The 17,646-nt window shown below is 52.2% G+C and overlaps 1 protein-coding gene across 2 annotated transcripts in view; it reads right to left on the bottom strand.

Annotated features, from left to right (window-relative positions):
* Gusb (glucuronidase, beta) overlaps positions 1-8,499 on the bottom strand; it is a 27,241-nt gene extending 18,742 nt beyond the window's left edge. The window contains exons 1-10 of one of the 2 annotated variants that reach the window (XM_013033212.1): positions 8,211-8,499; positions 7,409-7,594; positions 6,980-7,161; positions 6,735-6,877; positions 6,213-6,400; positions 5,145-5,297; positions 4,773-4,951; positions 4,540-4,686; positions 3,561-3,645; positions 1,578-1,754 (exon numbers count right to left, since the gene is read on the bottom strand). In XM_013033212.1, coding sequence (XP_012888666.1) covers positions 1,578-1,754; positions 3,561-3,645; positions 4,540-4,686; positions 4,773-4,951; positions 5,145-5,297; positions 6,213-6,400; positions 6,735-6,877; positions 6,980-7,161; positions 7,409-7,594; positions 8,211-8,420 — 1,650 coding nt within the window. In that variant the 5' untranslated portion in view covers positions 8,421-8,499. The remainder of the gene's footprint in view (positions 1-1,577; positions 1,755-3,560; positions 3,646-4,539; positions 4,687-4,772; positions 4,952-5,144; positions 5,298-6,212; positions 6,401-6,734; positions 6,878-6,979; positions 7,162-7,408; positions 7,595-8,210) is intronic. The other variant, XM_013033213.1, reaches the window with a different exon arrangement.
* Positions 8,500-17,646: the final 9,147 nt, after the last annotated feature.

Raw genomic sequence — 17,646 nt, 5'->3', positions numbered from 1 at the left:
TTTTTTTTTTTTTTGGGTCCGGTCATGGGGCCTGAACGCTGGGCCTGAGCGCTGTCCCTCAGCTCTTCAGCTCAAGGCTAGCGCTCTACCACTTGAGCCACAGCGCCACTTCCGGCTTTTTTCTTCTTGCTTTTGTGGTGCTGAGGAATTGAACCCAGGGCCTCAGGCATGCAAGGCAAGTGCTCTACCACTGAGCCACCTTCCCAGCCCTATCACTGAACTTTTTCAATCAAAGCTAGTGCCCTACCACTTAAGCCACAGCTCCATTTCCAGCTTTTTGGTGGCTGAGTCTCACACTTTCTTGTCCAAGCTGGCTTCAAACGGTGATCCTCAGATCCTGGCTTCCTGATCAGCTGGTGACAGATAGGAACCACCAGCACCCAGGTTGTTTTCCAGTGAGAATGTAGCTGTGTATCACCCCAGGGTCACATCAAACTCCTGTCTTAGCTGGGACTATAAGCATGAGCCACGATGCAGGCTTTGCCTTAAGGTTTTGCTTTGGGGAGCAGTACTGGGATTTGCACTTGGTCCTTTCTTTACATGCTAAGCAAGCATTCTAGCACTTGAGCTATGCCCCTAACCCTTCCTGGTTTCTTTCCAGATATGTCTTGCATTTACGCCTACACCAGCTGGATCACAATCCTGGCATTTACACCTCCCGCACGGCCGAGACAACAGGTGTATGCCATGCACCACAGTCACTATTTGTCAGAGGCCTCATGAACCTTTTCCCCCAGTTCAACTGCTCAGTCCTGGTCCCACCTCCTAATTACAAGCATGTGCTACTGTGCCAGCTTGCCTTCTTATTTCATGGGAAGAGGACTGAACCCAGCACCCCAGGTATTTGAGGCAGGGCTCTACATTGAACTACACTGGGCTTCAAGTTTTAGGCAGCTGCTGGGGCAGAACTTGAGAGCTAGGGTGACTCAGACTTAACTCACCTGCTAGTGCATCTAGCTACGTAGCCTGCAGCCAATGTGGGTCTGGGGCTGCTACTTAGCTGCTCACCAACTAACTAACCTCATACCTGCTTGTGGCAGCACTGGCAATGAAGTTACAAGGAAGCAAGGCGTCACTGGCTCAAAGACTTACACCCTAGGGTACAAGCTGCAAGTGAGATGAGGGAGGAGCTTGAGGAGGAGCCCAGTGTCAGCAGGGGTCTGGGACAGGGCCACAGGCACCCAAGTGACAGGTGACAGACAGAGGCCAAGAGGCCATATCTAGGGACCTATGTGACTGGTGGTGGAAAAGGTGTTCGTGGGACACAGTCTGAGTTTCCACCTGAGAACTTTCTGGAAGCTCAGGTCTTAGTGTTTCAATCAGGAGACAGCAAAACTTGCCAGTTTTGACCCCCACCTCCCATGAGGAAGTCTAAACAGTACATGAAGTGCATGACAATGATAGAATTGTACAATCGGGCCTTGTCTTCCAGTTCCAAAACTGCATTTAAGGCAGGGCCCCAGAGGGCCAAGCAGACAAGGGGAAGGCCTGTACCCCGGGCGGCAGTGAGTACAGAGGGGCTGAAGAGGTGACGTCACTGTCCCTCATTGTCCCAACAGTGAAGGCCATGCTCGTACCTCATGGAAGCCTGGGATGGTTTCCGCTCCATACTCGCTCTGGATGATCGGCTTCTGGTAGGTCTTGTACCAGCTCTCAAACTGGGTCTGCAGCTGTGGCTGGATGACCTCCAGGTGCCCGAAGTCATGATACCACGAGAAGTAGCTGTTCACACAGATCACATCCACGTACGGAACCTGGGGATGGCACACAGCCCAGGGCTCTCAGGAAGAACCATCAGTCCCCCAGAGGGAACGGGTGGCGCTCCCAGAGCCAGGAGGACCCTGGCTGCAGGCACGTGGGACCTCGTGCCCCCAGTGCAACTGCAGCCTGTTCCTCTCTAACAGGAGCTCCTGGTCTCTGGTCTCCTGGCACCAGAAGGATGGCTGCAGCTCTCCTCACAATGTTTTCTGTCTTCCTTTTAGTACTGGGGTAGAACTAGGCTTTGCAAGTTTAAGCACACCTCTATTTATTTATTTTTGCCAGTCCTTGGGCTTGAACTCAGGGCCTGGACACTGTCCCTGAGCCTCTCTGTGCTCAAGGCTAGCACTCTACCACTTGGGCCACAGCGCCACTTCTGGCCTTTTCTGTTTGTCTACTGAGGAATCGAACCCAGAGCTTCATGCAGGCCAGGCAAGCACTCTACCACTAAGCCACATTCCCAGCCCATAAGCACACCTCTACCACTCACGAGGAATCTTGATTGACCATGGCACACGAAGCAGTGCTGAGGGCACAGACCAGCTGAAGATTCTCCCAGGAGACAGCAGGAGGGGTGAGGCAGGGCAGAGACATCTCAAGCCCCAGCAAAGCTGTCAGGACTAGATGGCAAGGACTTGTGTCCAACTACCTAGTCTACCTATCCTGTGGATGCACCTTATTCTGGTAAAAGTACTCGTCCCAGAGCTGCCCCAGCACTGGCCTTCCCCAGCTGATCCCAGCCTCTTTTTGGCAGGAGGCTCAGGCAGACATACTGCAAATGGCCAACCCAACCAGGTTAGTCGTGGCAACGCTGAGACCCATCCTGGGTGCCCCGCGGGGTCCCAGGCCACATAGGAGCCCAGAATGAGACATGTTGCCACTGCACACGAGTAGGTCCCAGCCCACCTGTGCTACCCAGCCCTCGCACAGCCTGTGCTTAGGAGGGGGAGTGGTCTATAGACATGAAAAGACTAAGCAGAGGCCAGACTTCTCCACCCATGCTAAAACTATGGCTCCTTAACTGATGGCTGTTCCACTGTTTGCTTGAGATTTCTCTTTTCTCATTCCCCAGGGCTGAGCGTACTCTTCCTCCTGTGTTTATAGCTCCGGCCAGTGAGGCCCACTGCAGTCCCCAGGAGGCTCTGGACCGGCCAGGAGTGGTCCGTGGTCTTCAGAAGAAGGTGGGCTGCGGCTGCCCTCCCTTTATTCCCACCCCATGGACTGCATGCACCGGCAATGGGTACTCAGAGTCCCATCAAGTTCCAGCCCTAGACTTAGGACATTAGAACCCAGAGACCTGGGCTTTCAAACACATCCTCAGTAATACCGTCAGCAGAAACCCCAGCTCTCGCCAGGCGCTGGTGGCTCACGCCTGTAATCCTAGCTACTCAGGAGGCTGAGATCTGAGGATCTCGGTTCAAAGCCAGCCCGGGCAGGAGAGACCGTGAGACTCCTATCTCCAATAAACCACCAGAAAACCGGAAGTGGCGCTGTAGCTCAAGGGGTAGAGCGCTCGCCTTGAGCTGAAGAGCTGAGGGACAGCGCCCAGGCCCAGAGTTCAAGTCCCACGACCGACCAAAAAAAAAAAGAAAAAAAAAGAAAAAAGAAACCCCACTTCTCTTCAACCTTTCATATTTTATGAACTTATCAAATTGATAAAAACTAGAGATGCACAACACAGAAAGTACACCTCCCTCTGCCTCCTCCCTCTGCCCAGATTCCTTGGATTTAGGTAAACAAATATCAGGACAACACTGAAGGACAATGTGGGAGAGGAGAGGTGGTGTGGAGACCTGACTCACCCCACGATCTGTTGCATAGTTGGAGTTGGTCACGAAGGTCACTGGCCGAGAGGGATCCAAGGCTTTGGTGTGCGTGATCAGTGTCCTGTCCATAGAAGGCAGAAGACATGGCCGTCAGTCTGGAAAGTGCTCTTGGCATCTCTCTTCCTTTCCCTCAACAAGGTCACTGCCCTCCCAGTGGCTTTTTGGTTGTTGTTTTATTGGTAACATTGGAGTTTGAATTCAAGAGCCTGTACTTACATTTCTAACACTTGCACCACGCTCCCAGCCCTTTTCCACTTTAGTTACGTTAGAGATACAGTCTAGAGATTTTTCCCAGGCCAGCCTAGACTGCAATCCTATTTGAGTCCTGTGGAGCTGGGGTGACAGGCATATGCCACCATTCCTGGCTTGTTGACTGAATGGGTTTAATTCGCTTTTTTGCCCAGTCTGTTCTCAAATAGCAATCCTTCTGACCTCTGCCTCTCAAATAGCTGGGATTTGTGTAATCCCATCAGGTGTGCTCAGGGAAGCTAAGGTGTCCTTCCAGAGTTGTATTCCCTAGCACCCCCACTGCCACCCCTCCAGGAGCAAGGCCTCCCTCACTGGGGGGGCTGAAAGATGCTGAGGTCCTAGCTGAACACTGCCCAGAGCCTGTTCTGAACCTCTGACAAAGCTCTTGAGTACAGGACTTAAGAGTATGTGGGGGCCAGGGTGGGATGATGTTAATCTAATGAGTAATTAGCAACATGTGGTAGGGGTGCTGGATGCTCAAAGCTAAGTTACTGCTGCATAGAGTAGTAGAGGCAGAGAGCAAAATGGCAGGTGGTAGGAAGAGCCCAGAAGGCATGCCAAGTCCTGGGGACAATGACCACACTATACTGGATAGCAGCTGAGGAAACAGCACTTGTGCCCAGCCTGTCTGCTTCCGGGGCTGTGTGTTCAGGGCAAGTCTGGCTCTTGGGGGAAATTCGGGGAGCCAGGAGGGCAGGGAACTCACTTGAAGTAGTAGCCAGCGGGCTCCAGGTTGGAAGCGGGCTCGTTGGCCACAGACCACATCACCACAGCCGGGTGGTTCTTGTCCCGGCGCACCAGCTCCTCCATCACCTCCAGGTGGTGCTGCAGGGACTCATTCCCGAAGCTCTGGCTGCAGCCGGGAGGGAAGATGCTGTCACGGCCTGCCAGCCGGGCAGGAGCACTGGCAGCAAGGTAGGCATGGAAGTGGGCACTTACGACAGCACAATGCCCACGCCAGGGCACTCATCGATGACCACGATCCCGTAGCGGTCACACAGCTGCATCACCTCCTCTGCATACGGGTAGTGGCTGGTTCGGAACGAGTTGGCCCCCAGCCAGCGGAGCAGGTTGAAGTCTTTCACCAGCAGCGGCCAATCAAAGCCCTTCCCTCGGATCTAGGGACAGTAGCAGAGTAAGCCTGCTCCCCTTGCTGCCTCCAGCCCGGGGCCCTGCCAAGTCCCGTCAATGCTGTCCCACCACTGCTGAGCAGCTTGCTTAAATGTGCCACCCTCGGGGCCATGGGACACCAGGAAGGACAGAGGCCGGTGACCAGAAACAGCAACAAATAGGCATGGAACCACCACTCACATCTGAATCCTCGTGTTTGTTGACCCCGTGGAAGTAGAAAGGCTGCTCGTTGATGAGGAACTGGTTGTGCGTGACTTGGACGGTGCGGATGCCCACGGGGAGCACGTAGAAGTCAGACACGGGCCTGCCTGCAGCCTGCGTGGTCATCCTCACCTGCCAGGGCCAGAGAGCCAGTGCCGCAGACGTGACCCGAGCCGCCCCATGCCACCCTTCAGCAGAACCCACCAAAGCAGGGCTGGGAAGGTGGCTCAGTGGTAGAACGCTTGCCTTGCATGCATGAGGCCCTGGGTTCCATTCCTCAGCACCACATAAGCAAAAAGAAAAAAGCCACAAGTGGCGCTGTGGCTCAAGTGGTAGAGTGCTAGCCTTGAGCTGAAGGACAGCGCCCAGGCTCAGAGTTCAGGCCCCACGACCGGACCCAAAAAAAAAAAAAAAGAATCCACCAAAGCAGGATCTTGATGTGCTAGCTTGGCTGGCCTTGTGTTCCTGACCCCAGCCTCCCCTGCCCAGCTAGGAAAGGCTTGTGTATCACTCAACCCACCTGCTTGCCTCCCAGCAGAGTGTGCCTGTGCGCCTACAGAGTATGCTGTATGTCTACAAGCAGAGTATACTGTGTGCCTACAAGCAGAGTATACTATGTGCCTACAAACAGGTGCAGAAATGAGAAGATATGCCTTGAACCAGGAAAAACACGCCCAGCCCTCCCCTGGGGCCTGCTCTTCAAAGCTAGACCTCCCAGGGGTTGAAAAAAAGTCACAAAGCTCAGAAAACTATTTCTACCCCATCCTGAGCTCCTGCCAAAAGCCAATGCCCTACATATACAAACTTGACAGGCACCGATAGCTCACACCTCCAATCCTAGCATTCAAGAGGCTGAGATCTGAGGACTGAAGTTCAAAGCCAGCCCAGACAATAAACGCTGTGTGATTCTTATGTCCAATTAATCACCAAAATGCTGGAAGTGGAGCTGTGGATCAAGGGGTAGTGACCAGGCTCTGAGTTCAAACCCCAGGACTGGCACACATGCATACAAAGATCTCCTTAACTCCAGTTCCAAACCACCATTACCTCTAGTGAGTAGAGGTAGGCAGGGTGCTCATGCATCAGGTATGGCCACCAGAGGTGGGCAGCAGGCACCAGCAGCAGGCCCTGGGCCCCTGACCCCTGGACCACAACTTTGCCGTCTTCGTCCATAAGTCGCACTTCCAACTCAAAGTGTTCGCTTCCCTGGACAGAAATCTGGTAACTCACCAGCCCTATGGGAAAGGTGGGGACCAGCACTGAGGAAGGGAAGTGGACTGTCATGTGGATAGCCGCCAGCTGCGGTTACTGCTCCCAGAGCCCCATGAGACCCAGCAAAGAGAGGAAGAAGCCGCTGGGAAAATTGGACTCTCCCCTTGGGCTGTGTCACCAGGGAAGAAGGCTGTTACTCCCTAGGCCTCATTTCTTCACTAGTGATCCCCAAAACCACTGCCAGCTCAGATGGTCTGGAGTTGAGCTTCCAGGGGGCTGTGTGGGCTGAGAGATGCAGGGCATTCTTCCAGAGGGTTCGGGGCTCAGCCAAACGCAGACCCTAACAAGAGCCCTCACCAGTATCCCGGTCCACATCGGTGTTGATGGTGATGTCATCGATGTAGGCGGTAGGCGTGGTGTAAAGGAGCACTGGCCGGTGCAGCCCCGCATAGTTGAAGAAATCGAAGTTTATGTCCTGGACAAAGTAACCCTTGGGATACCTGGGGGGGGGGGGAGGACAAGGGTGAGCAGTCCCAGTCCAGGGCCTGGATTAAAGCCACCATGTCCCTAGAAGGCACGCTGTCCCTGGGCTGGCTGCTCACTTGGAGGCATCGTTCTGGTAGCGGATGGTCCCTGGTGGCAGGGTGTGGGGGGTGAGTGTGTTGTTGATGGCGATAGTAATTCGACAGGAGTCCAGGGGCCCACTCTGGACCAGCTTGCTGATGTCAGCCTCGAAGGGGAGGTGGCCTCCTTCATGTTCTGCCACGTGGACCCCATTCACCCACTGCAGACACATGGAGATGTGGGGAGAAGGCAACAGGACAGGGCAATAAGAGGGGGCCCTGCCGGCTTCCACCCGCCTCACTTGCACAGGGGAAGATGCACCTCCAATGGAGCAAACTAGACAACACTTCACAACACACAGAGCATGGAGCCCGGGACAGTGCCTGAGGGTCCTCACTGCCAGTCCGGCCTGGGCATGAAGGACAGCCAAACTTGCCCACCCGGCGGATTGCAGCTCCCATACTGACCACGATGGCATAATAGTGAGCGCTGCCAATCCTCAGCACCACTCTTGTGCTTGGATCTTGGGTCCACCGCTGGGGTAGGGTCACCTCCCGTTCGTACCATACCCAGCCGATGAAGTGGCGCAGCTGCCCATCCTGGCTCACATCATTGAAGCTGGAGGGGACTGGCATGTCCAAGGTGGGGCCTGACTGCAAAGGGAATAGCCAGGTCAGAGCCAGACGTCGTAGGAATCCAGGGCCACTGTCCTTCAAGCTACATCTAGTGCCCAGCCGAGGCTTCGGCACATGTTGTGAATGGAGAGCTTGCTGAGGGCAGCAAACCAGCAGGGGACAAGACCTCCATGCAGAGGGATGCACACAGGAAGGCCTCGCAGCCAGAGGCCTTAGGCGCTGACTAAGAGGCAGATGACCCAAATGCCCCCACGAGGAAGGCCAAAGGGGCAAGTTCCTCTGGTGAAACCGGATCACTCACTTCCTCTTCTGCTGAATGCTGGGTAGTTAAGTAAACTCCCCATACGCACCAGGACCTGGGGTGGGCAGGCTCGCGTGTCCACCGTGCCCACGTCCAGCCCAGGGCCAGCCTTTCCCAGGAGGGGACGCTTGGAATGGGTCCGCGCCTGGGTGCCCAGCCCCGTCCTCCCGCATGTGGGGACCCCGGCCCCTCGGGTGCGCGCGGCTCCGGAGCCCTTCCCCGGCTCCTTTCTTGGGGAGCAGCGGGCTCCGAGCCCGTGGCCGAGTGGCTTCCCCGCACAGCCGGCCTCGGGCAGCGCACACCTCGGCGCCGCCCTCCCCGCGGACCCCGCACCTCCCGCAGCGGCCGCCGGTACCACTGCTCCTCGAAGCCCCGGCGCCGGCCGTTGGAGAGGTCGGCGCGGAAGCTCCAGAGGCCACCGAGGTCCTTGCGCTCCCGAGAGGGGCTCTCCCGGGGGTACAGCAGGCCCCCGGGCAGCGCCAGCGCGCAGCCACACAGCAGCGGCGCCAGCGCGGCCCAGAGCTCCAGTGACGCCAGCCGCATGTTCCCGCGCTCCCGCCGCTCCGGGCCGCCGCCGCCTTTCAGCTGCCCGCGGGAGGGGCGCGGCCTGTCTGTGTCACGTGACCTCGTCGCTCCGCCCACCGGTGGGGGGGAGAGCGCGCGTGAGAGCTGTTCTCGTCGTCACGTGACCCCGTGGCCGCTGCTCGCGCTCGAGCCCACCCCCGACCTGCGGCCTCTCCGGTACCCAGGGAGAGGGGCGGGGCCTGCCTGTATCTGCTGACCCCCTGGAGTCCGCTCGCGCCATTTTTGTTGAGGGCGGGGATGGGCCGTGCAGGACCGTCCCGGCCGGAGGCCTGGTCGTTGGGGAGTGGGTGTCCTCGCCTCGGCCCCTGAGTCCTGAGGAGGAGGTCGCTGGGCCGAGCTAAGCCCGGTCCTCTGCACCCCGGAACCGCAGGGGCTACCGGCCGGGCGGAGCCCCCACTCCACGCCCTCGGCGTTGCACGCTCCTAAAGATGCCTCGGGAAGCCAACCGCGGCGGCGCCGGCCTGTGGTCGCTGCTCTGGGAAGCTGTGGCAGCGGTGGAGATGCAAAGCCAGCCCGCGCTCTGCGCAAGACCCGGGCTCCACAGTGAAGCCAAACGCAAGGGTCTGAGTGGCATGGCCCAGGTGGTGCAGCGCCCAAGCGAGAAGAGGACGCCCAGGGTAGGAATAACCTGGCCTGCCACAACGTTGGCAGGGTTTCATACGTTTTGTCTTGTGCAGGTTTGATGTTCACCAAAGCATCCCTTTGATAATGGACTGGGTACTGGACATGAGGTTCCCAAGGATGGAAGGGATCGAGGGACTGAGAAAGCACATTTTCCTCTTCTCTATATAAAAGTAAAAGAGAATGCAAGAGGGCTGGGAATGTGGCTTAGTGGTAGAGTGCTTGCCTAGCATGCATGAAGCCCTGGGTTTAATTCCTCAGTACCACATAAACAGAAAAAGCTGAAGTGGCACTATGGCTCAAGTGGTAGAGTGCTGCCTTGAGGAAAAAGAAAAAAGAAAAAGCCGGGCTCTGGTGGCTCACGCCTGTAATCCTAGCTACTCAGGAGGCTGAGATACGAGGATTGCAGTTCAAAGCCAGCCAGGGTAGTAAAGTCCCTGAGACTCATCACCAATAAACCACTCAGAAAACCAGAAGTGGCGCCGTGGCTCAATTGTAGAGCGCTAGCCTTGAGCTGAAGAGCTGAGGGGACAGTGCCCTGGCCCAGTGGTTAAGCCCCATCCATGACCAACAGAGAGAAAATACACGAATGCCAAAGTGTACACAGCAAGACCCCATACTAAATTATGCACACAAGTGGATCTGTAGTAAGTAGGCTTTGGTAATGTAGAGTTCCTTTCTGTTCATCATACTTCTCTGAGTTCCCAAATTATAAGAATATGCATTATTTCCTAATCAGAATCAAATCAACAAATTATAAAAAGCAAAGAATAAAGGTCTACCAGACTCTATAAATTAATATTTTTCCCACTTATTGGGCAGCCTTTATATATTAGAGTATTCATCTTCTACCTCCTGGAGGAGAGAGTGCCACAGAACTAGTAGACTTCACTTCTGAATTTATGAAGCCTGCAGAGTGAAGTCCATCCAGCCTCACACAAATACATGGATCTGACCATGGAGACTGGGGTGTTGCCAGCCCTGAGAATGGAGACAGAGAAATACACAAAACCAATCCCTGCAATGCCTCAGAAGGCTGAGAACAGGACATGAACCGGAGGAGCAGGCAGGTTCTAGGCTCACTGAGGTAATTGCAGAGTCCTGAACATATTTTATCACTACTTCCCATCTTTTCCCAATTCCAGATTCCTGAATATGAGGTGCAGCACAGGCCTGTGTGCCCTGGTTTATGTTTAGGAGAAACATTAACAGTAACATTCCACAGCAAAGCCAAACACAAGGGTCTGGGTGGCATGGCTCAGGTGGTTACAACAGTAGCATTGTGTTTCATGCCAGTTCTGGGCTTAAGCTCAGGGCCTGGCCACTGTCCCTGAACTTCTTTGTTCAAGGCTGGTGTTCTGCCACTTGATCCACAGTTCTACTTCTGGCTTTTTGGTGGGTAATTGAAGTAAGAATCTCATGGGCTTTTCTGCCTAGGCTTTTAACCATGAACTTCAGATCTCAGCCTTCAGACAGTATGAGCCACCGGCACTGGCTTTGTTTGGAGTTCTTAAAACCACAACAGAGCCGGGTGCCAGTGGCTCACACCTATAATCTCAGCTACTGAGGAGGCTGAGCTCTGAGGATCACAGTTCAAAGCCATCCTGGGCAGTAAAGTCTGTGAGACTCTTATCTCTAATTAACCACTAGAAAACCAGAAGTGGCACTGTGGTAGAGTGCTTGCCTTGAGTGAAGAGCTCAAGGACAATGCCCAGGCCCAGAGTTCAAGCCCCACGACTGACCAAAAAAAGAAAAATCAGAAGGTGATTGTCAACAGATCTGAGAGCTGACTGACACTTTGAATTGGGGTATAGTCATACCAGCCTTGAATGGGGAAGCCTTGACTTTTGTCCTCAGACAAACCAGATTTTTTTTTTTTTTGGCTGATTCTGGAGCTTGAACTCAGAGCCTGGGCACTGTCCTTGAGCCTCTCTGTGCTCAATGCTATCTCTCTACTACTTGAGCCATAACACCACTTCTGGCTTTTTCTGTTTATATGGTACTGAAGAATCAAACCCAGGGCTTCATGCAAACTAGGCAAGTACTCTACCACTAAGCCACATTCCCAGCCCACAAACTAGATTCTTAAAATGTTGTATCGCTTGATCCAGAAATTAAAATATATCCTTCAGGGCTGGGAAGATGGCTCAGTGGTAGAGCGCTTGCCTTGCATGCCTGAGGCCCTGGGTTCGATTCCTCAGCACCACATAAGCAAAAAGAAAAAAACCGGAAGTGGCGCTGTGGCTCAAGTGGTAGAGCACTATCCTTGAGCTGAAGAGCTGAGGGATAGCGCCCAGGCCCAGAGTTCAGGCCCCACGACTGAACCCAAAAAAAAATAATAAAATAAAAAAATAAAATATATCCTTCAATGGCCGGGCGCTGGTGGCTCACACCTGTAATCCTAGCTACTCAGGAGGCTGAGATCTGAGGATCATGGTTCAAAGCCAGCCCGGGCAGGAGAGACCGTGAGACTCTTATCTCCAATAAACCACCAGAAAACCGGAAGTGGCGCTGTAGCTCAAGTGGTAGAGCGCTCGCCTTGAGCTGAAGAGCTGAGGGACAGCGCCCAAGCCCAGAGTTCAAGCCCCACGATCGACAAAAAAAAAAAAAAAAAAATATATATATATATATATCCTTCAAAAGCAAGTAATAAATTACCACATATGAACTAATCAGATTAAATCAAAAATATGTCAGGAAAGCAGTCATGAAGCTTATCCATCTTACCAGGCCCATCAGTGAATGACTATAACTCCTCCACCTGGAACTTAACAAAAAGTAGGACACCTAATACTAGGGTACAGCAGCACCCACAGACTTGTCATCAGGCCATTCAGTGTGTCTGTCCCAGAATTAACTCAGTCCCAGAGCTTCAGCTCAGAACAATACAGTTGCTTGTCCATTCCAATTGTTGGGCCAGAAGGGCAGCCTGAGGCCATCTCTGCATTTTGAGCCATATCTGCATCTTGGCGATACCTGTCTAAGCTCCCAGCCTTGGACCCTTGGCTCTGAGTCTTATGACGCATTATCTGAACAACTCTATCCCTGGGTTCCTTTGTTGGCATCTCATCGAACCACATTGCTTGATGCTTCTGTCATCAGTAAGGCACCGTTGAAGCCTGCATCACTTTAGCCCTTTCTTTGCCTTTCATCTTGTGAAACGTTACCTGCGAGCTGAAAGTAACATTAGAAACTGAGATTAGGGTGGGATAGAAGAACTTGTAATTGCCAGTGGTCATGAAGGCCAGGTATGATCAGGAATACTTGATGACTTAAAGCTGACAAAACTGACATCGTTTCTGTGAGTTTATTTTTCCTACATGAATTCAGAAATTGTGGCTATAAAAAGAGCATAGCTCATGGCAGTGGCCCAGTTGAAGAGTGATGTACACCAGTGTGACCTGTATGGCCTGACCTGCTCCACATGGTCTGGAAAGAGAGACGTTTGACTCTGCTCCATAGAAACTTCTGCATTCAGGCACAGCCCCACCTGCATCCTGTTTGGACTGGAAATGACTACAAGTGCACAAACAACCTGGGGAAAACACTGAGAAACTGACCACCCCCAGCACTTTCCTGGCACAACTAGTTGAACTATGACTACAAAAAAGTAGTGAGTTGGGGGCTGGGAAGGTGGCTCAGTGGTAGAGCGCTTGCCTTGCATGTATGAGGCCCTGGGTTCGATTCCTCAGCACCACATAAGCAAAAAGCCGGAAGTGGCACGGTGGCTCAAGTGGTAGAGCGCTAGCCTTGAGCTGAAGAGCTGAGGGACAGTGCCCAGGCCCAGAGTTCAGGCCCTACAATCGGACCCCCCCCCAAAAAAAAAAGTAGTGAGTTGGCCAGGTGCTGGTGTTTCACCCCTGTAATCCTAGCTAATCAGGAAGTTGAGATCTGAGGATCACAGTTCAAAGCCAGCCTGAGCAGGAAAGTCCATGAGACTCTTATCTCCAATTAACCACCAAGAAACCGGAAGTGGCACTGTGGCTCAAGTGGTAGAGCAATTGCCTTGACCTTAAGAGTCAGGGACAGTGACCAGGCACAAAGTTCAAGCCCCTCAACTGACACAAAAAAAGGAAAAGTAGTGAGTTGGGTGCTGGTGACTCATGTCTGTAATCCTAGCTATTCTGGAGGCTGAGATTTGAGGATTACAGTTCAAAGCCAGCCCAGGAAAGAAAGTGTGAGACTCAAATCTCCAGTTAATCACCAAAAAGCCAGAAGCGGTAGTAAAGCACCCACCCTTAAGCGTCAGCACCCATGCCCTGAGTTCAAACCCCAGGACCAGCCACACACACACACTGCATTTCTTCTAACACACACACACACACACACACACACACACACACATACTGCATTTCTTCTACCTCCAACATGCTGAATAATCCACTCGTGGTCAGCACTGTGCTTTGGCCCCTTCGCTCTCTCAGGAAATAGAGAAGCTTTGCCTCCTTGCTTGCTCTGACTTTCGGTGAATTCTTTCCCTCACTGTGGGTCAGGTGAAGCCCCTCCTCACATAACCTACATGCCAGAGGTGTCACTACAGCAAAACCCATGGGAAACTAATAGTACTTTGCTCAGCGGCATGACTTCCAAAACTAGTGATTTTTTAAGTCGACTGAAAGCAAGGGAGGGCTGGAGGAATTCTGAAGTGGCCCAGGCCACACCCTTCCCAGGCTGTCTTTTCACCTTCCGGCCTCTCCACTCTTAGCTCACAACTGCCTCTCAATTTCAGTCCCATTATCCCAAACTTGCTCCTGTACCAAATAAACAGCCCACTTCTTCTAGCTCCTGGCCTTCTCCCCTCCCCAGGCCACCAGTGCATAGCTTTCCTTCTGGAGCATTCCCACCTTTGTCCCTGCTTTCCTCTTCCTCTCTCACAGAGGCCTCCCATGCAGGTGCACCAGCCCTTCCCACTCCAAGGATTCACCTGCCAATCCTCTGCAGAAGCAGAAAGGGAGAAACTGAATGGAGAGAGAGAGAAAGAGAGGCACTATTTATTGAGGGGAAGTTGCAGCGATGCTTCAGAGTGAGCACGTACCGGGGATACCTGCATTCCTTAGTGGAGCTAGGAGTCCTTGTTGCAAGCTGTTTACTGTACCATTTTGTTATAGCCACTAGTGTACTTCATCATTTACTGTGACAACACTTTCTGAGTGTATCTTACATCATTGGAGAAAAGAAAGTGAGGGTACATGTAACATATCTTTATAGCCTGGTGTAGGAAAACAGGAAAAAGACACACTTAGATACCCTGGTAATGATGGGGGGGGGAGGTTACAATCAAACTACTCTTCACTATGTCCCCTCAATACGAATGAGACATGGCCTCTTTTTCAATTTTCCTAATTTCTAGAATCACTTCTTCCAAGATAAACATCTGTAACTAGTAGATCTTTTTTTTTTGAGATTGATTACATAAATTTCACAAAATTCACAGTATTATTAACTAGTATATCTTTGTTTTGGGCTTTTTCTCCTTTCTTTTTTCTTTTCTTTCTTTCTTTCTTTTTTTCCAGTCCTGGGGCACTGTTCCTGAGCTTCTTTTGCTCAAGGCTAGCACTCTACCACTTGAGCCCCAGCACTGCTTCCGGCTTTTTCTATGTATGTGGTACTGAGGAATCTAACCCAGGGCTTCATGCTTGCTAGGCAAGCGTTCTACCACTGAGCCATATTCCCAGCCTCAAAATACCACACTTTTTTTTTTTTGTCAGTTGTGGGGCTTGAACTCTGGGCCTGGGTGCTGTCCCAGGTGATCACTCTACCACTTGAGCCACAGCACCACTTCCTCTTTTTTTCTTTTCTTTCTCTCTTTTCTTTTGAATGAGATCTCATTGTATAGCCCAAACTGACCTCAAATTTGCAATGTACTGTGGGGCACAAGCTGGTCTCAAACTTGCTACCCTGCTGCCTCAGCCTCCTGAGTGCTAGGATTACAGACATACCTAGCTTGGCTACAACCCACCTGGATGGAACCTGTAGCCACCAAGACCCCACTATTGCTCCAGTCCTCTGAGGGATAACTCCTGGGATATAGTATAGTCACTGTAACTGGTACCTTGAGTGAACTGAGAGGAACTACAGGCAGGAGGGGCAATGTTGGAGGAATATGAGCAGCAATGAAATGTGAACAAGGATAATTACAAGAATTAGAGAATACACTGCTTTTGCAAAGGTTCTCAGGATGTCTGTAAGAAAGAGAATGAGCTAACACAATAGGGCATGGAGGGGAAATCTAGCAGACTCCCTTGGTACTAATTAAAGAGATCTTCATCTTCCTGCAACTGAAAGGAAGACTGTGTTGAAATCTGAGCCCAATACTTAATCATAAAGTGTCAGGGCCGCTTGAAGGAAAGGGTGAGGCCCAGTGTGATCCTCAGTTTTTCACTACCATGAAAAGCATGGAGATTACCAACTTACACAGAGGAAGAGTTTCTTCCAACTGTTTCAGAAGCTCCAGTCTGTCATCTGTTGGCCTGTTGCATTTGAACCTGTGGAGAGGCAGCACCACACGGCGAGAGCTTGTGACAGAGAAAGATGGCTAACTTTATGGCCAGGGAACAAAAGTGGGTGAGGGGAAGGGGCTGGGCTCCAGTGTCCCCCAGTGACCAGAAGACTTTCTGTAAAGGTTCCACCCTTTCTCAGTAGTGCCCAGAGAGGCCACTGGGACATCCCAAACCTACCACTTTGGTGTCTGGACATTTGTGCATTGGGGCCTGAGATCTCCCTGAGCTATGGGCCAGTCACAAAAGCCTTCCCTGCTTGGGGAGCAGACTCCAAGGGACAGAAAAGAACAATGCCTCACAGTGTCTTCTACCAGGCCAAAGGCTTCCTCTCCAGCTTGCTGCCAAAGCAGGCCGGGCTAGCATGGTATGAACAAGAAAATGCAGGTCCTGCTCCAAGAAACTGTGTTCCTTCCTAACAGAACTAAAGGGCCTGGCTAATAGAAGAGAGGATGACCTATGGCCCAAGGTTGAACCCGCAGGCCAGGTCTCACACACAGAGCTGTGGAGGAGAGAGCTTCCGGGAGAGGGCCCTTTTCCTGTGATTTGGGACAGACTTTGTGGATCAACTTTATTATGTCCCCTGGGTAGGTGCTTCATGCTTAGACACCATGGCAACTAACAGCCAATGGGGTAGAGATGGTGACCTACCCAGAGACACAGTGGGCAAGGGTGGTGGTTCCCACCACAGCCCTCCCACCCCCACCCAGCCCTGCTCCCTCAGTACACTGACTGGACCATAAAGGTGTGTGCTGGATTCCTTACTGCTGTCCTCACCATGCCTGCCAGCAAGTGCTCACTCACAGTGTCAGAACATTTGGTCCACGTGTGCCTGGCTTGTTCACTTGGGTAGCACATCATAGCATCCGAGCTGTGTGGAGGGGATCTTATTCACCTCACAGTAGACAGGAAGTCAGACAGACAACAGGGAAAAAATATCCCCAAGGGCCCACCCCAGTGACCTACCTCTTCCCATCTTCTGAAGATTCTGGAACCTCTGAATATTTTTCTTTTCTTTTTCTTTTTTTGTTGATCACGGGACCTGAACTCTGGGCCTTGGGCACTGTCCTTCAACTCTTCAGCTTTAAGACTAGCACTCTACCACTTGAACCACAGCACCACTTCTGGCTTTTTCTGCCTATGTGGTGCTGAGGAGTTGAACCCAAGGCCTCATGCATGCAAGGCAAGCACTCTACCACTGAGCCACCTTCCCAGCCCACCTCAGAATATTTCATATTCATGCTATTCACTAACATAAACTACCAGCGGGGAGGAGAAGCACAGAGACTTTAGATTTCTTTGAAATGGAGATTCCAACTTACAGTCCTCTTCTCTTGGCTTCCCAAGTACTAGGATTACAGGCTTGTACCACCATGCTTTACTTAGAAGCTGAATCTTCACTAGGGAAGATCAACTCAGCCACTGATAACCAATGGGTAGCTACTGATACAACAAATGTGTTCATTTCAGTCATTGTCGGTAAACAAGACAGCAGTGGCTCCCCCTGCAGCTCTGGGTTTGTGACAAGCTCCTGAGCTGTGCCATTGGTAGCCTACAGGGCATTGACCTTTGCATGTCCTGTACTAAGGAAGACCCAATCTAAGTATGATTGCCTCAGTGCTTCAGCCAGCATGACCAAGGTTTTGCTGAGCCTGCTGAACTGAAAAAAAGATCTGGCACTGCATCATCTCCAATTGAAGGATGCTTTGCAATCAGAGACAAGTTATGTCTACAGGACCATGTGTCCATGTCCCCCGCCTCCAGTGTTGATCGGACACATGGCCTCATGGGAAGGCGGCATGGGTTTAGGAGTCTCAGTGTCGGCACCTGCAAGCTGGCACCTTTTGAAGACTGGGCTTGCTTCCAGATAAGCCGGCAGCCAGATTGCACAGCCCAGGAATCAAAGGCAAGGGCAGGCCAGATCTGTCTGTCTTCCTCCAGGACAGTTGAGGTCCAGAAGCAGAGTCCTGGCTAGATTTAGGCAAACCACAACATTCTGGTAACTGATTGTATTGTAAGGTAAATCTCAGTTGCAAATTCAGTTGTGAGAAAACAGAGAAGCCACT

Source organism: Dipodomys ordii, unplaced genomic scaffold, assembly GCF_000151885.1.
Source record: "Dipodomys ordii isolate 6190 unplaced genomic scaffold, Dord_2.0 Scaffold164, whole genome shotgun sequence".
Lineage (NCBI taxonomy): Eukaryota > Metazoa > Chordata > Mammalia > Rodentia > Heteromyidae > Dipodomys > Dipodomys ordii.
Note: the sequence above shows the minus strand (reverse complement) of the source record. Positions and strands in the feature narration are given on the sequence as shown.